Source organism: Triturus cristatus, chromosome 8 (genome assembly GCF_964204655.1).
Source record: "Triturus cristatus chromosome 8, aTriCri1.1, whole genome shotgun sequence".
Taxonomy (NCBI): domain Eukaryota; kingdom Metazoa; phylum Chordata; class Amphibia; order Caudata; family Salamandridae; genus Triturus; species Triturus cristatus.
Window position 1 is genome coordinate 438,675,709 of NC_140591.1, and position 23,184 is coordinate 438,698,892.

The 23,184-nt window shown below is 42.6% G+C and overlaps 1 protein-coding gene across 2 annotated transcripts in view; it reads right to left on the minus strand.

Moving 5' to 3' along the window:
- Positions 1–1,752: 1,752 nt before the first annotated feature.
- Positions 1,753–23,184, minus strand: part of RUBCNL (rubicon like autophagy enhancer) — an 82,777-nt gene continuing 61,345 nt past the window's right edge. For both annotated transcript variants that reach the window (XM_085621843.1, XM_085621842.1), the window contains exons 11-15: positions 13,076–13,314; positions 11,083–11,144; positions 6,660–6,813; positions 5,043–5,133; positions 1,753–2,328 (exon numbers count right to left, since the gene is read on the minus strand). In XM_085621843.1, the coding sequence (XP_085477969.1) occupies positions 2,159–2,328; positions 5,043–5,133; positions 6,660–6,813; positions 11,083–11,144; positions 13,076–13,314 (716 nt within the window). In that variant the 3' untranslated portion in view covers positions 1,753–2,158. The remainder of the gene's footprint in view (positions 2,329–5,042; positions 5,134–6,659; positions 6,814–11,082; positions 11,145–13,075; positions 13,315–23,184) is intronic.

Below are 23,184 nucleotides of genomic sequence, written 5' to 3' on the forward strand. Positions count from 1 at the left end.
TACTCCATAGGAGCGTCCTAAGGCAATGGCAGTCGCCTAGCACCAGCATATACCCCATATAGGGTAAGTGTCAACCCCTGATAAGGGGATCCTCTTGGGCAAAACACGCAGTGAGAGGACTGAACAGAAGATTAAACCAGCCATACGGGACAGGCTTTAGCGGGGCATTACGGCCCGCCGGAGCGTGTGATATTCGCTTTGAGTTTTCGGGCTGTATGTTTTTTGCTGCTTGTTTTGTTTGGGGGGCTACTTTGAGTTTCCAATGAAGGGCGTTGAAGCGCCCCTGGACAGGGGTGAACAGCAGCTCAGCCTGGGAGGGGGCCGAGTGTGTGTTGTTTTCACCCTCTTTCCTCCCTTTGTTTGGGCCTGCGTCTGCCCAGCCGCCTCGGAGCAGCTGTTTCAGCACATGGCGTAGGACCCCCATGGGCTGGCAAGGCTTGTGCTGCTGTGGTCGAGGGAGGGGGGACGACGTGGGGGGTTTGATTGTGAAGCTCAAGCCGCAACACGCCGCGCCAGAGAAATTAAAGTTTCTCTTGCAGGACACCGCGATCATTTATTTTGTAACTTTAACACTGAGCGGGGTGGGGTGGGGTGGGGGGGGGGGGATACTCCATCATACGGGAAGGCAGCTTTACATCTCATTCCTCATTTCAGTTTTGAAAGGAAACGTTACAGAGATATGACTTTTGCAGAATCAGTGAGTGAGAACCAAATGCGCAAAAAAGAGAAAGTGAAGCCGTGGGCTTTCGCGCCTCACTGCACCGCAATTTCCGAATGACCGGGGTGAAAGTCGACGAGGGCGCCCAGGATGGAGTTTACTGCGCGTGCCTGTCCTCGTCTCAACAGACTTTTCTCTTTTGGAGCCGTCCCACTTAGACGGACTGCCCTGCCGGCGTAAAAGGTTTATTATCTTCTTTATGGGGCCATCTGTTTCGCCCCATAAAGAAGATAAAAAACCTTTTACGCCAGCAGAAAGTCAGACGAGCCAGTCCAAGTGGGACGGCTCTAAAAGAGAACGTACGTCACTGGAAGCTCTTTACCAATGGCTGGCCACCGTTTAGCATAAACGGTGACGCCAGCCAATGGAAAAGAGGGGCGGGGCTATAGCCCCGCTAGTGAAAGCTACCAAATACATAAAATCTCGCCAGCGAGACTGCGCATGTGCGCAGCCTATGCTAGCCGAGACCTAAAAGACAAAAAACTATAAATTTATCACTAAAAAAAAAAAACAAAGGGCTGGAACGGACATAGTTTGGTGAAAATATGTCTGTTTGAACTAAATATATAAAAAAAGAAAACACCGAAATTCTCTTGTTATAGTTATTTCAAGTAACTATAACTCGGGCCCTCAACATGCCCTGCTTATGACCCCACATACTGCATCACTTGACATATTCTAAAACATTATTGATAGCTTCTGAAATGACACCATTGACGACAAAACAGAGCATGCCTGGGGTGCGAGTTACAGTTGCTTGAAATAACTAACTGCCAACCTGCTTCAACATATCCCGGAGTTTAACCACACATCCTAGCGGCACAAGATTGGTTATGAAACACCCTATTGGGATTCTGAAATAAATATTCACATATTCCCTCCATAGAACACTTCTGTAAACTTTGGCATCTTTTTTATAGGTCGATAATGCTGTCTATCGGCACACTGTCCAATTATCTCATCTCTTTATGATAGAATAACACTGACATTGATTGATTATATCTCTATTCAATAATTACCAAAGCAACCAAAGCTTACAATCGAATTGTTTTTAATGATGAGCTTGTTTATGGGCATTCTTTTTTTCACTTCAAATGTGGCAAAATAGGCATAGTTGGCTACATTCCAAAGACAGTCTCAGAACCTCCAGGCAGATGCATTTAAATAAATGTAGAAATATTAAAAAACAATAGACATCAAAAACTCCAGGCGTGAAATTTCAAGTAAACAAAGGTGCATTTCCCAAAATAAGGAATCTGTGCGACAAATAATTTAAAAACATCTAAAAGTATGTTTTAAAAATTCACAAAATGTACATGCTTGGCTCTTCAGCTTTGCCAATGTCCAGAATATCTGCATTAAAATATTCCCTTAAACAAGGGAATGTTTAAAACAATACTATTGCACATATGATGAGATGGAATTGAATTGGCTCCTCTGTTAAGAGACATTCCGACAAGAATCCATGTCCCCAGGTCTGCTCTGTAGGCCATCTTCTTCCACAGAAAATGAAGGTGCACTCAAAAGTCGTTTCCTGGCCTCTATTCGCTGACATTTTGGACAGTCCCCCTCCGACTTAAAGCACCGTTTGTGAAAGCAGGTTTTGCAGACTGAGGAACAAAAACAGAAGTATTGAGGCAAAAATCATAAAAATGTAATTAAAAATAAAATATAAATAAGAAAATCAACATAGGGGCAAAAACTAAATTTGATGAACTTTGTTTATCTGGTACATTGTGGCTGAATATTATCAGCAACGGAAAGGGAAGTCTGAATAGTTTTCAAACATTAAAATACAGTCATGGAATGCTGTAAAAAGCTCTGAAATCATGCAGCACAAATTAGATTTCTATAAGAACTGAACAGAAATCAAAACTATAAAACAAAGTATGTCTTACCAAAATATATATGAAAACATTTTATTGAGACCCTCCAAAACAGTAATGAAGTACAAAGGCAAAACACATTTAGGAACTTGGTGTATCATATTGTTAAGTAAGATTCCTTGATGCAGTGTAATTGTGATCTATTTTAAGCTAGAACCATTCATTTAGTGGCCTCAAAGAACCAAGGTAGCTTATTCAGAGAGAGGCATGGAGCTCAGATGCCACCTCCCCGTCCTTGGTCTCTGGTTGGAGTAACTGCCTCTCATTCATCAGCTATTGCTTGTTCTCCACTGTGGTTCGTGGCATTTGGTGTACTGCTAGAGCACCAAAGTATATAGGTAAGAGCAGGATTTTGATATGTTTTGGAAGCCATCAGAAATACTCTCCATTTCATTTATTTTTGTTCACTCAGTAATTGTTTAGTGGCTAGGTTAGAAGTTGCAGTGCAACTGTTGGAAGTGCAATTTTACAAAGCTTTTCTGAATGTTATACAGAGATGAATTTATGCAGCAAGAATATCTTAAAATGCAGATTATCTTTGACAATCTCGGCTGTAGGAGAATATGGGGGAAGTTGTATTGAACTTTCAACTGTTGCCCTTTTATCAGTATGCCATGACCAAACTCTTTAGCAGAAGGGTATTCTTCACTAAGACCCAAGAGATTCCGACCAAGGAGAAGGAATGGTGACTCATTGGAACAATAAAAAAAATGTATTTCAGAACTGTTGCATTACACAAAACATAAGATACAGCAAATTTCGGATCCAGAAATCTAGTTTGAAATATAATATTTTTTTAACCAAATTTAGTTCACTGAGTCCTATTGAGACCTAATGTGCAAATCACACAGATTTTCTTTAGTAGGTAAATTAAACTACTAGGGTACCCTAGCAATTTAGGAACTCTGGAATCCACAAAGAACACAAAAAGGGAAAATCAGTTTCATACTACACGACACAGCAGTTCTGAAAAAATATCTTCTGAGCTAAATTGATGGGTGTTTTTTTATGGCACATTTTTTCCAATTTCTGCAGAGAGAAGGATAAGTGGTTTGCCTTAAACGTTCATCCTTTCTTACTTCTGCCCGTCACCTGGCCAGCAATATAGATGTATAGAAGGGATGAACTAATATTTAGTTTAACTATTCAAGAACACAGCAGAAATTAATTGGCATTTAGCAATGTTGTCTGATAGGCGGGCACACCTCTAGGGTTATCTGGAAGTGGATGCGTGCAGGCAACGTTGGCTTATGTGCCTTTAATGTCTGTGTATGTCCTACAACAAAGCTAAACCCAATGACCGGTCGATGCGCTTCGATCTGTTGTTAGGTAAAAAGGTAGTCATGGCAGGCATTGCAAGAAGATGATTTCAAGGGTGAATGTTGAATCTCATCTCATAAGGAATAAAGTTCCGTAATCAATAAAGAGCAAGTACAAGGAAGGAGTAAGGAGAACTTCTAAAATGTAAAAGTTGCTTTTAAACACAATTCAGCACAACTGTTACAGTACAAATGCAAGAAATACGCAAACGCAATGTAAAATAGAATCATCCTAACAGCTTTGATTTCAATAATCTAAGAGGCTTTGTAGACCCATTAACAGATTTTGGGGTAAATTTATTTGACATGGGAAAGCTAGCACTTGGATATTAATATTTTCTATCCTACTATTCGATTCATCTTGTATTCACCTTAAGACACTTACCATTACAGAATTCTACCGGATAGATTGTACGTTAGTCGTTAGTAGGCTACACATCTAAAGGTGGCACACTATGGGGGCACATTTTGGGAAGGGCATTCTCATTGTTTGCATCTTGGTATTGGTTGAATGATTAATTCTCAAGTGCATAAGAGTGTAGAGTTAAGCTGCTTTTCAAGTTCCTCTGTTGCTACTTGGAATCTTTACAACATCAACTGTGATTACAATAAAAACAAGGAGCCGGATTCTCAAACTGCACTAAGTAGTACTTTTCACAGTTGTATTACAAAATGCAGAGTTTTACAGCTCTGCACTCCCTAAACTCATGAGTACAGTGTCCTAGGCCAGTCTTCGGAGTCTCTGCTTGCAGAGAACTCCACACACAAGGATGGGAAGCGCAGAGTTGTAAAACTCCGCACGTAGTTTGTGCATACCGAAACTTAGTAAACACACTTCATGTGTGAGGTTACCTTTTGGAATCCGACCCAAAGAGGTTGAAGGGAGAGAAATTTTTCAGGAATAAGTAGCTGTTTATAAAGGAACTTTCTTCCACTTAAACTGGGATTTACACACCTCTTCACTGCCACTCTTGGTTTCTAGCACGACGCTCGATTAAAAAAATTGAAGCTGTTTGAGAATACTTGCAAATAACCTGGTCTCACTTTCTTCTTTCATAGTCCTACATTAAAGATACCACAGCTCATTGAAGTGTAAAGGTTTGAGATGATGAAACGTACCATTACATCGTGTAACCACTTCAGTCTGGAACGGAAAGAGGACCTCCGAGCTATGGCAAAATTCGCAGATATAACCTTTGGCTTGGCACAGCTGCAAAGAAAAACAGACTTTGATAAAATGTCTCCATAGACTAACCCTTGCCACTTCACAATTAGAAACACAGTATTTTCTGACTGTGGAGTTCGATAAATCACCCTCTATGTACTGGTATGTGTAGCAAATGATTACACAACAGTCACGTCTGGCAAACAATTATTTATACCACTAGGGGCCCATTAAGAGATACCCTGATGCAGAGGCATTAGTTCACACCCCTGGATAAAGGGGATGTGTTAACTCAGAGGGTGTTGAAATATAGAACCCTAAGCAATGAGGAATTACGAGAAGAATCTGTAATTAAGTCAGATTTCCTACGTAATTCCCCATTATCCCCCTCAGTTCCTCTATGTGACTTTAGGAGCTTGAGAGATACACGTAAAACGAGGCGAGATTAGGAGTCCAATCTGAAATTACAGGTTTTAAATGTTCACATACACCTGCACCTATAACAAGAAACGGTGCATGCTTTTGAAAAGAGTACAATTAAGTTGCCAAAGAAAGCATGGAAATGTACAACCGCATCCCGTAAAACTGGCAAAAAATGATCAACAAAACTCCCAGTGAACAACACACCACCCTTCTATAAATATTTGGAATTTGCAGTAGGAAGCCCCAACATGTAAAACACAAAAATAAATTATGCATTTCCAGCAGAGAAGCAGCCTTTACATTACATCTATTCCAACGCATGCTTTTCCCACATGCATACAAATGTATGTACGTACATACTAGGCATGAACCTTAACCACGCAGGCAAGTATTTCAACCTTTACCATACAGCTTTGACACTTAAATACGTATTTTCTTTTAAACATAAAAAAAGGGTTTAGTTGCCAGTAGAGGTACAGAGATGCAAGAGTGATTTACGGGCTGAAGGCTGGATAGAGGTGAAGGGAGGTAAGCGTAATTTTAGTGTTAAAGGGTGGGTGGAGGTAAAGGGAAGAAAAATGTATTTGAGGATTTGGAGGTGGGTGGAGGTAAATATATATGTAAATATGGATGTATGTATACACAAATACATACATACACATATGTACACAAAAATATGTGGTACATGTCCATTTTGTAATGTCACGAGCTGTAATGGTCAACGTGTATTACTTGCGTGATAATTGCATGCATTATAATGTTATACAACATTCCCAGTCAGCGTAATAACCATCTTTCCTTAAAATGTATTTTTCTCTATCACAGCTTAAGGTACCACATTCAGCATTTTATTAAAGGTAAAGCAAGTGTCCGTGCATTTGGTGCACAGTATTCAGTAGCAGAGCTGCTGTACTTAAGAGTACTCCACCACTATGCCCATAGAGAATCGGCCATGGTGTCCATAATTTGTTTTAAAAAAAAATTATCAAATTAACACAGGCAATGTGAGAGTATGGGACCAGATTAGGAGGCTGTGCTCCATCCGGAAAAGAATGCATAGAAAGTTACCTCCTAAACACTCTTTAATTCACTAAAAAGAAACATGATCAAACAGTTCAAGTCTACAGTTTGCAAAGATTTCTTATTACCTCACAGTTCTGGACATGCAGCACAGATGTTTGCACAAGATCTTTGAGCAAAGGAAGCAAAAGTCCTCGTTTCACTTGTACAAGGTCGTCTAGTGAGAACAGGTGCTGCTCTTCAGTTAAGTTACAGGACACTTGATCAAACTTCTCCAATGTGCTGTAAAGTTTAAAAAATAGGATATTCATCACAAATAGCTTTGCGTTAGTCTAGGCGCCATCTAATGTTAAATTTGCATCTGTTTTTGATAACTGGTGGCTGAGGTTTAACGAATTACAATTAATGATCATGCTAGTGAACAAACATCTAGGTGTACTTAGGAGCCCTAGTTAGGGCTCATCAGCCAGGTGCAGCTTGGTTCCATTGACAGTGTACACAGGACCCACATCTGTGCATATCCGCCCCACTGTGTCACTGCAACTAAGCTCCACTGGGTTGAGGAGTCCTAACTACGGCAAAACCGGTCCAAAGTTGCTTGTGTTCTGGTTCATGGAGAATCAGGCCTGGCAGCTCGGGCTGGACAGTCCTCACTGGAGCAGGGTGAAGACTGATTTGCATGTGACTGGGTCTAAACTGAGGTGGCATGGTGCGCAAAATATGGAATGGGATGCGGCCAGAGTAATTACCAGTGGTTGAGATTAATTCAAGCATTCCATCAATCACTTTTTGTATACTTTAGTTTGTCGCTCTAAGTGGGATGGGTATGCCTAGAAGTGGGTCTAGTGCACACTGGAACCAAGCTATACCTGTCTGATGAGTCCAAACTAGAACGAAACCGGTCCGAGCTTGCTTGTGGTCTGGGTTAGGAAGAATCCACTGGAACAGGGTTCAAGACTGATTTGCATATGGCTGGGTACAAATTGAGGTGGCAAGGTGTTCCAATTAACGATGGCCTGGGATGCGCCCGAGAATTTACCAGTGGCTGCGATTAATTCAAGCATTCCATTCATCACTTTCTGTATACTATACATTAGTGTCACAAAGAAGGAGACCTGCATCTAACACGTCAGTCACCTGCATTGGCTCAAACTACTGTAATCCATATAGTGGGGTATATTAAATGAAACACATTAAGGGCTTCACAAGGGGGCAGTTATGCCAGACAAATCAGTGAAAGCAGATCAACTAAGTAAGCAACCACCATTCTTCTTATTCCTCAAAGCAAAAAATCTAATTGGACCCGCCCTTGTATTCACTTACCCCAACATCCTCAATGCCTCAAAGTCACCATTCACACCTTGCATCTTGCCAGCTTCACTCAAAACCAGACAGTTTCTCTAGCTACTGAAAAAGCCAAGCCACCAAAGAATAAGACAACATCATAACGTTTTGTTGTTGTTGAAGTTTTATATAGGGCGACCTCAACCCGAAGGTATTAGAGCACTTTACATAAGAACCAATGACATTACACAAGGACACATGAATTTTTTGAAGGGGTTTGCCCAGAACCACAGGATGTTGTGTCAACACAGAGACTAACACCTGGTTTCCCAGCTCCAAAAAAGGCAGCTCTGGCCGTTAGCCACATACTCTCCCTAATTAACCCATCACACACTTACCCCTCATCAGAAATCTAATACAGAAAATAGCTGCACAACTATTAATCTGGAATCAGAACATGCTACATGATAAGCTGACTGAACATCCAGGCCATTGACAGACCTCTGCTAAAAGACAACGGGGGCCACTGCCTCCTGGTCCTCTTCAATTGTTTTGTAGCATTCAATGCAGTCATCTATCAAGATCTTCTCCCATCTTTCCAACTGTGTGCAATTATTTAGTGTGAACATATACAAATTAGAGCAAATAAAAGCAACACTTGAAGTGCCAAAGAAACAAAACAGTCTCCCTCAACCTGTTTAAGGAGCTTTTCAGAGTATGCCATTACACAAGTTTACATAAAAGGCTCCACAAGCAATCACATCCACCCAGTCGAAGACTGCCTAACCCAAACCCCAATCTTCTGTCACTTGCATTCAATAAAACTCCACAAAGGTTCAAGATCCTCACCACCATCGGCTTCAAAGAAAGGCTGAGCCAGGAGCGGCTCTCTGATATGAAGCAAGATATATTAGCAGCACTGCAATTTGTCGCAAGAACATAATCCCAGAAGGTCATCTTTGAAAGAACTGTCTCCTTCAGGGTCCACATCACCCAAGAAAAGTTAGAAAGCCTGGTACCAGTTACTCCTTCTCTGCAGAACAAAACCCAAAACTTCCTGTACTAGATCTCAGAATGAACACTTAGCCATGCATCCGAGATGATGGACGGTCTCCAAAGAAAGGCATCCCAGATTTCTGCAAGGCCTCTTTGAACAGTATTATATTTTAGCCCCTCTTCCCCTCCCAAGTGTACTTTGGCCACCTCAATAGCAAAAGTACGACCAGTTCCACACACACCCTCCACAAACATGCATCATCTTCAAGTCCGGCAATGACAACACAACACCACTGTGGTGACTAGCAGGAAAGGGTCACTGCTCTGTGGGCCAATTCTGCATCCAAAACCATAAAATTGTAGGAACAGAAATCCAGGTGCGAAAAAAAGGAAAAATTGAAAACAGGAGTTATCAAGCCATGCTTCTGCCTTAGGTCAGACTTGCATCCTCTCCCCTCCAGATCACAAAGGAGCTGAAAATGCATCAACATCTTTGAATAAATGTTCTAGCTTCGCTGTCCCCGGATACCCCGGGTGGAGCTACGATAAAATCTCTGGCACTAGACCAACTATGTAAACGATTGTGAATCATCACCTCCTGCCCATAAAACCTAAATAGTGTTCTTTTGTTACATAGTGAGGCGTGCACTATACTAATCCATTCCTAAATGGCATACACTCTAATTGAGTTCTTATTCTTTGTGAGTAAAGAAATGAATCATTAACAAAATAAAGTGCTTCTTTTGGGAACAGTGTTTCTTTGGGTATTAACATACCATGTTGTCTATGGGTTATTTGGTCGCCCTATTCTTGGATCAAGGAAGACCAATGGATCTTTAAAACAATTAAGGGGTTGAAGCCAGTTGGTATAAGATGGTTTATGAACTGGCACAGCAATGAATCAGTATATGTGGACCACTTGAGGAAAAGAGTTGGAGAATGAGGTGCTCCTGAAATCTGTTGCCGGTAGGCCTCAGTGAACTGCTTTGGAGAAATTTAGAACTCTAGAAATCTTAAGTGTGCATCTCATGACTGTTTGTGTAAAAACATACGAGATAAAAATAAAAGCTGGGGTCTGACACCCACAGTCATCTCTCTAGGATAGAGAAGTATTCATATATCTGTAGCAGTCATGGAGAAAAATACATTTTAGAGAGACGAAAACTAGAATATTGTTCAATTATCTGTATGTTTATGTACTTTCAATCTGGACTGAGCGTCTGCACATAATGGTATTTGCCAAGTTCTATTTAAGGTCGTAATGTTTTAAAATTTTAAAGCGACACAGACTCCGGACATCATTTTTTATTAAAGAAACCACCTTCTTCAAATATTGGAAGAAATAGGACTCTCCTCATTGTAGAAACCCAATTCTTCATACACTCACCAGGAGTAAAAAAAATTGTAAGTCCAGACTTGAAAACCATCATTTTATCACTGATTGCCCATCAAGCTTTTGTAAGGTTTTGTGAATAACCAAAAATGCACAAATCTTCACAAATCAGACAGTGTATGTTGTGTAGAAATATGCATTATCGGGGCTTTAAGTGGGCCGGGTCTCACTGGTGCTGAGCATCGGCAGTTTTTTTTTTTTTTTTTTTTTTTTTAAAGAGGGCCTCGAAACGGGTCTCTATCGGGCTCTGTTTTGTGTCCTGGCACAGGTGGTCCGTTTTTCCCCCAGACTGCAGTGACAGCAGGCACATCATTTGCATGTCGTCATGCCAGGTGAGCATTCTAGGGGAAGGGAAATCCTTTAAAGAGAGTCATTTTCTTTCTGGATTTCCCTTCTCTTTTTGAAACTGAGGAGCAGCAACCAAGTGGAAGCTTTTTCAATATTCTATACAAGCCATAGTTGCTGGTTATTTATCTTATGCAACTAACAACCATTGACAAAGCCAATAGTACTGACTTGTTGTAGGTATGATGCATGTTGCTTGTTGTATCATATTTGGATGCAATGACAGAAACAGCAAAATACAAGTCGGGCAGCACACTATGCAAAACACAGATTTTCAGCTTATGTGTTTTAAGACATGCGCTTAATTACATTGGCCACGCCACCTTTATGAGGACCCCCCCCCCCCCACCCAGTTTTTTTTATTCCACTTAAAGCCCTGTGCATTATACACCAAGTATAGTATAAAAAAAGTCCAACTTACTATTCTGTTAACTCCCCCTCCACCCACCTCTGTGTAGGAGTTTAATAAAATAAAAGAAATTAGTATTTTAGGAGGCACATTTTTTTTTTTAAGCAACCATGCAGGCTATTACCTTTCAGCGAATCTACAAGACTTCAGCATTTTCTTTAAGTCAATAAGTTGTTCTTGTTGCTCCTAAAATAGGAAAAATTAGGAAATTAATAAATACACAATTACTACTTTTTTAAATGTACAAAATAGGACAATTGCAAACACATTCTTTCGAATACATTTTATTGAATAACTGTAAAATATTAAGGGCATGTCCATTAGGGAGAAAAAGTGCAGTAGTAGGTAAAACTGCATCTCCTCACAATTGTAACCCTTTTTATTTTTTTTTAGGCACACGAAAAGATACCCCATCTCAGCATGCACTTAAATGTATATGTGTTTTTTTCAATTAGATACAAATTCCTGGTTATACATGCTTACTGAAGCTCACCCCAATGCACTTGTTTTTATCTTTTTACAACATTACAGATAGGAAGACCTCGGTCGGACCTTTCTAAGCTTGTTACCACTTCCTGTACAATGTTTCGGGAGAGGTATTCCAGAATGTTTACTTTGCTATAACATATGCATCCTTGGTCTTTTTAAAATCTTTAAAAGCCTAATAAAAACTGGAAAAATTTAAAAAAAGAAGTCTACACAAGGCTTAAAAGTTTTAGACCTGCATGAAAATCCTGGAGGTGGTAGTTTGGTAAAAACTGCACTTACACTAGTAGGAAAGGACTTGAGTAGCAGGTGCTGTAAGACTGCAAAGCATTAACTTTCTTCAAACAGCGCACTGGGATATCAAAGTAGACCACTAGCAGATAAACGATTGAAGGACATGTGCCCCCATGTTGAAATTCTGAGACACCACCAGTATCTGTGCAAGTTTCGGCGTCTTCAACTTAACCAATCAAAGGAAAAACTGGCTCAAATGGGATAAATTGGAAGATCGTTTGACTTTGTAGAAAAGTAATGCCCTGAAACATCAGATGCTGTAATTAACTGGCACACTACACACAGCGCGAAGGCATTTAATTAAGGTATTTAATTTAGCTTTACAAATGAGTGGAGTAAAGATCTTCAGAAGGGGATGCAGGTAAAGAAAGCACTACACTGCCTTGGTCTCTTGACAAATAAAAATTCAAAATAGTTGGGTGTTGAGACACACTGAGGTGGGCAAGGAACCACTGGTAACAAGTTTCAAGCACTGAATTTCTTCTAAAAATATTTAGGTTATCTGCTCTCCAGCTTATCTTCATCATATAGTGATAACTGAATCCCTGAAATCTTCAGCAAGAGAGTGAAGCCCTGCATCTTGATACACAACTAAAATGTTGCGCCACTCTTTCGTTTTGGAGCTCTACATCCTTCAAGTGCCACTTTGAGACAACCTGATGGATGTGTCTCCATCTCTTGGTCACAAGTAAAACTAGTGTTTTTCTTACTAGTGCGGAGTAACATTCATAAAACCTCCCATGAAGGCGGAGGATTACTTATACAAAACAGACATCAATCACACAGTATTGTGGGTATAAATAGGAGTGAAGGTGGTGGCAATTGTAAATCGGACTTAAATTATAAACTCAACTATCAGATTCATGGACTGCCAGCTAGTAGAGTCTCCAATGCAACTTGAAGACCTAGTAACTGGCACTTAGAGTACTGTATGAGTGGTGGTCTCATTTAAAATGCTTATTTCAGCTGTTTGTGTTTTTTCTATGAATGCCAGCAGTGGAATGAAAAATCTCTTGCAACACGACGGTAAACCAAGTTTTAATAGAACTGCAAGATAGCAACTAGAAATGATAAAGATCAAAGACATAAAAATAAACTTGATAATTTCTCATATCCCTACTTCCAGTTCCGCACTAAAAAAACAAGACCTGAGCTACACGTGTAAGAAATAAACAGTGGGAAAGCTAGAAGACGAGAAACTGGTTCTATGATACATGTAGGGTACCATCTAGAAATGGCTCTGACAAAGGATCAGGTCAACTTTAATGTTTTAGCATGGATAAGTTGGCATCATAAGTTAACTGCACCCGACATCCATAAAGGGACAGGATACCTACCCTCACTCTTTCCAGTTCCTTTACTTTTGTATAAAGGTTTGGGTTGATGGAAAGCACATCGAATGCAGGGCTCAGCCATATGCTTTCTATGAGCTGCTTGGCAAAGTTGGAGACACAGTACTTGCTGAAATCCCACTTCATTAATATCCGCGCTGGAATTGAAGACTCAGCATAGCTATGGCAACAGTCGCAGAAATATTTCCCAAGATAGTCACAGTACCTGAGCCTCCTGTTGTATTCTGCATAAAAATAAAATGTCAAATAATTAAGGGCTGTCGGTTCGTTCACAGTGATCTCTTCTGCAAGATTCAACACATACTCAAGTCAAAATGTAAAACTGCAGTGGTTAGAAGACAGGACTACATTAAGACATGTTCATTAGGGAAAGGGCCACTGGAATAATGCAGCAGGGGAGGACAAAATTATGTGGCTGGGTTGATTACATTATGCGGCATAATACAGCACATTTTGTGACAGTATTAGCACATTTTGCCATTTTTACACATGTTAAAAATGGGCAAAGGTTTTTCTTAATTAGCACCAGTTTGACACCCACGCCAAGCAATAAGCAACACGAAGGTGACCAGTCAACCTTTAAGGGACTTCCTCTGCCCAGCAACATGTGCTGCCATGCTTTTATTAGCTTTTGATCCATTTGAGCTAGGAACAATTTTTTTGTTAAATCTGCAGATTATGCATCAGGTGAAGGATTATGTCACAAATGTGGCAAATCCAATATTATCCAGAATCGCAATCTATCAGAAGCCCTGATTATGGGGTTCAAAAATGTATTTGAAATAAAAAGTAAGTTCAAAAATTGCTTTCAAGCTTGTGAACCAGAATCCAGTGATACTCTTTATATTTCTCACTGGAAAGGAGCAATTTTCAACGCATGACAAAAATCACAAATATTTAAAATCATTGGTCACAGGAGAGTCGGTGAAATAATTTATAAATAGCTTATGTTTTACTTACTCTAGCTTACAAACTATTTTATGAATTAAGTTAAACTGAGAAAACAAATGGTCACAGTACTTAATTGTGCTTTCATAATGCAGCAACGGCATATCACTAACACAAACACCCCTTTTCCGCAAGCTCCCCAAATTAAGAAAAAGACAGGAAGCTAAGTGAAGGTCAAAAGATCTTTTATCAACGAAGTATGAAGTTTATCTTGACACACTGAATGGAAAAATTAATGGGAACAAGCATTACAAAAAGGATTTAGGGGGATGTAATGTTTCTGTACATACACTATTAAACAAGGGGAAACAGCTTTTCGTAAATAACTTTTTTCATGCGGAACAAAATGTGCGAGGAAATCATCATGCCTACACTATTTTAATTCATAAATATAGATGAATTGTTTGGTCAAATGTACATCACTCCCCCACCGTGAGCAATGTAATTCCCCAGAGGATGAGCAGCATAATTAATTGCTTAATTTATGTGAGGTTTAATGACTAGGAAAGGCCAAATTGATGATAAAAGCATTTTTGTAACTTGCTACCCACTAAGGGTAAGCATCCTAATATTGATGTTTTGACCAAACGTTTGCCCTTCGCATAACTTTACAAAGTAAGCAACCAAATTCATTCCTTAAATCAACATTATGCTCTGCTACACTGCTATTGGGAATGGTAAATCATCATTTGATTTGCTTTTAATGTAATCATTAATATTATTTCTTTAGTAAGTTCTTCATCTACACTTGTGTACATACAAATATGTTCTATCGTAATGGTGCATGGGTCAAACAACTTATTAAATGTAGTGCTCCTTGAATCAGCCTACCCCTTGCTCTAGACAAGTTTTCCAAAGAGGCATTACAGGGGCATGGTAGAGAGGGTGGTCCTCAGGGTACCCACCTACTGTAGCTCAAAGCACTTGTAGGGTTAACGGGACTTATGCCTATAAAAAGGTACTAATCAACCTCCGTTATAAGGTTTTTATCAGCGCTATCACTGCAGGAGTAGTTTTGCAGCTTGAAGAATTTTCTGGATTCACATGCTGTGCATTATTCTGTCATTCAGTGGTTAGGTCCAGGAACGTTTGTTAGTCTTATTCCTTTTTTTTTTCTTTTTGTTGGGCGTTGTCTGCGGCCATTTGGTGCTATGCCCAACCTCTTGTGACGTGAGACGTGCGCTCCAGAAGCCTCTGTGCATGGTAGTCATCTTAGGATGCTTTTTTTCCCCATTGGTGATCGGTCTTTGTTGGGTTCTTGATGATTTAAGGCATCACAGAATATAACCTTCCTTGCAACCTCTAATGTTTTGGGGAGGCAGAGGGTCGCATGCAAATACAGAAAATTATCCAAGCTGCAAAACTACTATTGGTAATGACCATTTCGTTTTGCAGAATTAATCCTTTTCTGGACTCTCATGCTGTGCATTAATTTTGTAGATGTATTCCCTTCAATCCTGGATGTGGTGTTAAAATAAGGTTGACTTTGTGAATGGATGTTTCAGCACACTGTCGCACTTGCGGCTCTTCTTTGAACTGGATGTCCACGCAATAAAGCTTTGTGAAGGTCTGAACCGATGACCAAGTGGCAGACATGCATATGTGGCTTATCTGCACGTTTTCTAGTAATGTTAAGGTGGCTCCTTTCTTCTTTGTGGAATGAGCTCTAGGTCCTGCCTCCAAATGTGTTCCTGCTTCCCGTGTTGTACTGTCTGCACTATCCATATTGAGATGGTGCCCTTTGTTACTAGTATCATTTGCTTAAATTAGGTAAGGATACGAAGAACTGGTTTCCCTTTCTGATCTCTTTAGTTCTTGCCAGGTAGTACATCACAGTCCTGCGTATGTCCAGGGTGTGTAGGGTTCTTTTGGCCAGCGTTTTAGTTGTTGATGGAAGAAAGCAAGGAGATGAATCATATGATATATGTGGTACTGGGATATGACTTTGAGAAGGAAGTGCGGGTTTGTCTGATTAACAATCCTGGCCTTGTGTATTTGTAGGTAGGGTTCCTGGGTGGTTAGAGCTTGCAGTTCACTCACCCTACATAGTGATGTGATCACAATTAGGAAAGCATTTTCTAAGGTCAAACAGAAACCGCTGTTCTGCCTTGTGCAGTGGTTCAAAGGATGCCTACATTAGTTGTGGGACTACCAGGTTAAGGTTTCACTTTGGAGTTGGTGCAGACCTGTGTGGCGCTAGTCTCTTTGCCCTTTCAAGGAACCTTTTAATCACAAGTGCCATGAATAGGCTTCTTCCTAGGTACCCTCTTGTGTAAGCTACTACTTTCGCAAAGTGTTCTTTTACTGAGCCCGGTTTCAGGTTGTCGTCTAGCAGGTGTGCGAGGCATCATACTACAGTGGTGTCTTCCATTCTGATATGGAGTAGTTCTTTATCCCTGCACCACAGAAAATAGCTGCCATGTTGATGAATAGCATCTTTTTTTACTCAAGTCTTTTTGTCTCTTTTAAGATGTCCATCAACCGTTTTGAGAGGTTCAGGTGGCCAATCTATGTCCTCAGGAGCCATGCCGCCAGACTCATTGTTTACTTCCCGGTGGTGGACTCTTCCCCCCCCCCCCTTGCATGGCAAGAAGGTTGTGCCTAGTCGGTAACTTTATAACATTCCTCCTATGCCATCTGCACTAGGTCAGAGAACCATTTTTGTCTTGCCCACTAAGAGGCATTGGGGATCACGGTCATGAGCGATTGTTTGTACTTGCTTATCACCAGGGCATGAGGGGAACTGGTGGAAAGGCATATGCAAAGCTATCATCAGGGCTTCTCCTTGGAGCAGTGGTGTGTGTGCCTGGATGCCTAGGCTTGGCATTTTTGAATTTTCTGGTGTTGCGAAGAGGTAAATCTCTGGTGTACCCCACTGAGCACCTGTCCGTTTAGTTTGTGCAGTATAGAAGCTTGTCTGAATAGTCGGTCTGCCTCTTTGTTTTGAACTCCAAGTAGGTGTATTGTTAGGATTCTTCTTCTTTGGATAGCCTATCATACTTTATGAAATAGTATGGACAGCATGTATGATTTTGTTCATCTTCGTTTGTTCAGATAGAACATTGTGGCTGTGTTGTCTGTTTGTATTTGTACGGTCTTCTCCTTCACTTGTGCCTGAAAAGCCTTTAGGGTTAGGAAGGCTTTAGTTCTAGGACATTATGTGTTGGATCGCATCTTCCGATCTCCACCGTCCTCTGATTTTTAGCTCTCCCAGGTGTGCTCTCTAGCCCATATGGGATGCATCCATGGTGACTGCCACAGTTTATATATAAAAACAATTAAAATGTTTTATATAGAGCTAACATGACCCATGGGGGTATCAGAGCACTTTACATAATTAGGTGGACGTAAGAGATCAGTAGGAGACAGGCAGGAGAAATAGTCACATATGAGAGAGGTGCAAGCAAAGAGGATTAACAGGTTGGTAAGCTTGACCTCCATAGAAGTTGGCAATAAAGGGGTCGTGGCCAACAAATGAATAAGTCACAGATAAAATCACAAAACAAACAGGAGTGATCTTAGGGCACGAATGTGATCATCTGAAGTGTTTTTACTTCTTTTTTTGAAGGAGGTACTAGACGGAACAAAGCGAATTTATGGAGGCAGAGAATTAAAATGTTTTGGGGCTATACTCGAGAAGGCTCTGTTGTGCATTTTATTTTTGTGGAAAATCTGTGGTTTCAGCAGCAGGGTGCTGGTACTTTGCGATGTTCTGCATCCGCCTGATAGTTCTAGCTTCTGGTCAAAATACCTAGTGGTATTGAATTGTAAGGCTTCATGAGTCATGCACGCAATTTTTTTGTTGTATTCTTGCCTCTTAAGGAAACCAGTTCAGAGATTTTAGATCCGGGGAGATGTGCTTATTTCTTTTTGTACCAGTGACGAGTCTGCCAGCAGAGTTAAGAGAGGCCCTTTGAGTGGCCAACTTGTATCTAGGCAAGCCCAAGAGTGTAGCACTTCCGTAGTCCAGTCTGGACAAAACAAGAGCTAGGACCGCAGATTTAAAGTCGTTTTTGGGGAGGAAGGGTTTTGATTTACTTAAAATGCTCATCTGATAATTCGCTTCTTTGGTGGCAGTACTGATGTAAATCTGCATGTTCAGGTATATGTCTAGGTTGATTACCAAAGATTTAGCAGAGACAACCATATCAGGAAAGCAGTTGAGGGCCGTTTGACGCTCCATCAATAGGTCGATCTTGAGATTTTGGTTGGGTGAGGTAATGAGGAGGAATTCTGTTTTGGCAGCATTGAGTTTGAGATGGCTGCAAGTAAGCCAATGCGGAGTATTTTGTAGAGTAGTGTTGAGGGACATGGTCTTCTTGGGAGGAGGTTTACAGACAGATTATGGAGGATTAAGGTAAACCACTTCTGGATGGACCCTGGTAACCCTATCGTCAGTTCAAGAAGTTTTAGTAGGCTGTCGTGTTTGACAGTATTGAAGGTAGTGGTTCCTGTTCTGCAAGGGCAAAAGGGTTTCAAAGATGAAGCATGTCTGTGTCTTCTCCTCCTCAAATTGTACTGAATATTGGTCTGATGCCCTTTTCACCACCGAGTTGTACATGGTGATATTTTCTTGAAGAGATGGTCTTGAAGGACAGTAGCAGATTCCTTCTTCAGGCGAGTCGGTTTAAATATCTTGCCAGTCATCGACACTCTCGACATAGAGTCTCTGATCATCGTTGAGCTCTTCATTTGTCAAGAACATTTCCTGTTCTTCTTGTGTCTCTGGTGTTGTCAGCAGGACTAGTTCAAACTCCTCGGGTCCTTCCCCGCTCTATTCTGCCAGGTTTTTAAGGGAATCAAAATTCCAGACGGGAAGCCATAAAGTCGGTTTTATTTTGCAGGATCGCTGCCATTCGTCTCGAGGCACCTTTTCTTTCTATCGACCTCAAGCACTTTTTCCTCCGTGTTAATCGTGGTTGCCATTCTTTTCTACGGAGCCAGGACCTTGAGGTCTATCGGTTCCTTCAGCTTACCCAACTCATCTTTTAACATCAAGCATTTTTCTGGTGGGGTCACCAATGGAGTCCTTGGGTAGGCACCCATGGGGCTCTTTGTGTTTTGAATTTCCTTCGGCGGATGGAAATTTTGTCACTGAGGAAGTATTTCAGGATTCTGAGTTCGCTGAATTATGGTTGCACCCCCCCTGCTTTCTCGACCCCAAATCTTTTTAGGGGGGGGGGGGGGGGGGTCTTCCTCCTTGTGTTTCTTCAAAGGACCAGGTACCATCTCGACGACCTCTCAATCGACATCCAACTCTTTGGCTTGTGCTGTTTTTGTGCCCCCATTGTCCTCTTCCCCGCCAGAGGTCTTTTAGGGATGAGCTGTTTCTTCTGCACCAGCATGATGGCGTAATGTGCCTTTCTCTGTTTGGCTTCAGTCCTCAGCGTTTTTGGGAGGAACTCTGCACATGACTTGCAACCTTCAAAGTTATGATCCCTGGGTAAGTGGAGGATAACTACCTGATGGTTGTCCTTGTGGGCAAACTTGTGGTGGCACTCACTTGGGGCAGAACCTAAAGGGAGTGCTCTCCATTTGCCTTGACAGCTCCTCTGTGCATTTTCCGAATGCGTAGTCATCCTTCCAAATGTTTCCCCTGCTATGGTGGTGTTCTATGTTTTTTGGTCCTTTGTCCTTTTTTCTTCCCTAGATGTCTCTTGTGGTAGATCTCACTCTGTCCACACAAATTAGTCAAATTTCTGTCTCTTCTCTTCAGCATCTCTGCAGCGTTGGCTGATGCCGCCAGATGCAACAGTGGAAAAAAGAATCTGAAAATGGTGACCATGGACAGAGGCTTCCAGGGTGCACGTCTGAGGTCACATGAGGATAGAAATGGATATAGCACCAAATGGCCACAGACAACATCCAGCTCAAAATAAACAGAAGAGGACCAACTAAGCTTTTGGACCCAATCACTAGATGGCTGAATAATGCACAGTGTGAGATACCAGAAAAAGATTCATGCTGCAAAACTATAATTATCAATGATTTTTACTCAAAGAGAACACTGAGCAGTAAGAGCCTGTTTACCACCTACATGATTTTGTTTTTAAATGTTACCAGACCGCAGGCAGCAAAGAAGAAAATTCACAATGTATTATACTGGTTATCACACCATCAGGAAGCCATTTAACACTAGTAGGATGGTGTTGGAAATACTCCACTCCCACACCGGAAAGGGTGGTGGTAACGGGGTCTCTGTTTATCTTCTTTTTCTCTTAGTTGCTGATTAAATAAATAACACAATCACCATATACAAGGCTTTTTCTGTGGAAGGGTACGTCAAATAAATACTGTCTTAATGATTCAATAAATAGGGGAGATCATAAATAATTAATGCATAAATATAAGTGCATTACATACAGGCAATTAAATATTATGAGGCAATAAATACTGCAAGCCAATAAATATTGTGCGACAATAAATACTGTTGAACAATAAATACAGTGAAGCAATAAATAGGTTAAATACAATAAATACAGTGCTCTCAATAAATAATTAAAAGCAGACAGTGACACTTATAGAATCAGATCACATTTAGATTTTTATGGGCTGATTTGGCCCAGTCACAGCTTGTGGTTAGATGGATGGCTTGAGGGTGTCTACTCCCTGGCTTGGACAAGGCTGAGGCCTAAACTGAGGTAGATATAGGGGGGGGGAATTCTAGAGACCTGGCTCCCTCACTCTACACAACCCCTCTGAATTAGTCTCAGCTCACCCCTGGCACAATCAAGCAGGTTCCAGCACCTCTCTAGCCCCTAGGGTAGTCTCTCAGGATTCCACAGGGCCTTAGGCGCCCTCTATTCCACTTACTGCCCTTTTTCTGAAGCTCCGGCGCCGCTGGAGTCGTGTCGACGCCGTGAGGCGGTTCCGGTTCGATGTCGGCGGCCTCGGCGCAATGTCAGTTCTTGACGACGCCGGTAGGCGGTTCCGGTTCAATGTCGGCGGCCTCGGCTCGATCTCGTCCTCCGGTTCGATGACGTCGGGCAGTCTTGGCTCGATGTCGACTTCAGGCGGCTCCGGTCCGATGGCGACCTCAGGTTCGATGACGTCGGCCGGCCTTGACTCAATGTCGACTTCAGGCGGCTCCGGTCCGATGGCGACCTCAGGTTCGATGACGTCAGCCGGCCTTGACTCAATGTCGACTTCCGGCGGCTCCGGAGTGCGATCCCCACTCCCGACCTCCGGTGCTCCTCTCCTCAGGTTCCGGCGACTCCGGAGTGCGACCTCCACTCCCAACCTCCGGTGCTCCTCTCCTCAGGTTCCGGCGACTCCGGAGTGCAATCTCCACTCCCGACCTCCGGCACGCTTCACCTCGGTCTCCGGCGACTCCGGAGGGCGGACTTCACTCCCCCGTCGACGCCGCTCACTCGACCTCGGGTGACTTCCTCCTCGACCTCTGGTACTCTCTACGACCTCCGTCGGCGCCCTCTCTCGACCTCTGGCGGCTCCGGGTACGACGTCTGCTTTTCCAGTCAGCGCCGCTTCTCCACCTCGGGCTCCGGGTCTCTAGGCTTCTCGACGTCGGACTCCAGGAAAACCAATAATCAGGTCAGGACTTTGCTGTTCTTTGCTTCTAAGGCCTGTTCCTGCTGTCCAGGTCCTTAAGATGGTTTTTCTTGCTTCTTCCCACACAGGGCTCCAGGCTGGGCTCAGTCAGTAGGGACTAGTATCAAGGGTGGGTTTATGGACCCCACTCCAGGCACAAGTTTCCACCCCTGCTGCCTCACTCCTTCCTCCTTCAGGTTTCTGCTGCTCTCTCTTCACCAGTCAGGTGCCAACTGCCAGCTCCAACTGCCAACTCTCTGTCTTAGCTTCCCAACATTCTAAACCGCCTCCAACTGTCACAGGGCTCCAGAATGTTGCAGAAGGTTCTAGTAGGTTCCAGTGGGTTCTGATGATGTCACAGGTGGCCACCATTTTGTGCTCCTGGCCCTCAGACAGAAGTTCCAGGGGTAGATAAAATGGCTCCCTGAATCTGCATCAATACTAAAAAGTCTGGTGGTTCCCAAAAAGGAAAAATACTAACAGGGCTTAGGGCGAAAGTGGGACAAAATAAATAATGGAGAGGAGGGACCACCCAAAGGGCTGACAGGTCTAACACGCGTCCCCCCCCAGCTGAAAGTGGGGAGAGCTACCCAACCCCTTGGGAGTTCTCATCACTAAGGCGGAAATACCTTGAGAGACCGTCTGCATTGGCGTGGTCCACTCCAGGCCGATGTTCCACCTGAAAGTCCATTCCCTGTAGGGAAATAGACCACCTCAACAACTTGGGATTCTCCCCCTTCATCTGCATCAGCCAACAAAGGGGTCTGTGGTCGGTCTGAACCAGGAAGTGCGAGCCAAACAGGTATGGCCGCAACTTCTTCAGAGCCCATACCACTGCAAAGGCTTCACGCTCTATTGCACTCCACTTCTGTTCCCTGGGAAGTAGTCTCCGGGATAGGAAGACCACGGGTTGATCCAGACCCTCTTCATTGAGTTGCGATAACACTGCCCCAATGCCATGTTCTGATGCATCTGTCTGGACAATGAACTCCTTGGAAAAGTCTGGGGCCCTTAAGACCGGGGCCTCGCACATGGCTTTCTTCAGTCTCACAAAGGCCTGCTGACAAGCCTCCGTCCAGACTACCCGTTGAGGTGGTTTCTTGGACGTGAGCTCCGTGAGGGGGGCTACAATGGTACCGTACCCCTTCACGAAGCGGCGGTAATATCCCGTGAGGCCCAGAAAAGCTCGGACCTCAGTCTGTGTCTTGGGGGGTTCCCAGGCCATGATGGCCTCGATCTTCGCCTGGAGGGGTTGCACCGCTCCCCTACCCACCAAGTGTCCAAGGTACACTACCGACCCCTGCCCGATCTGGCACTTGCTGGCCTTGATCGTCAATCCAGCTTGTCTCAGGGCCTGGAGAACAGCTTGCAGGTGACGCAAGTGATCCTCCCAGCTGTTACTGAAGACGGCTATGTCATCCAGATAAGCAGCAGAGAAACTCTCCATTCCGGTGAGGATCTGGTTTACCAGGCGCTGAAACGTGGCAGGTGCGTTCTTGAGCCCAAAGGGCATCACACAGAACTGGTAGGGGCCATTGTGCGTGGAGAAGGCTGACCTTTCCCTTGCTCCATCAGTCAAAGAGATCTGCCAGTACCCA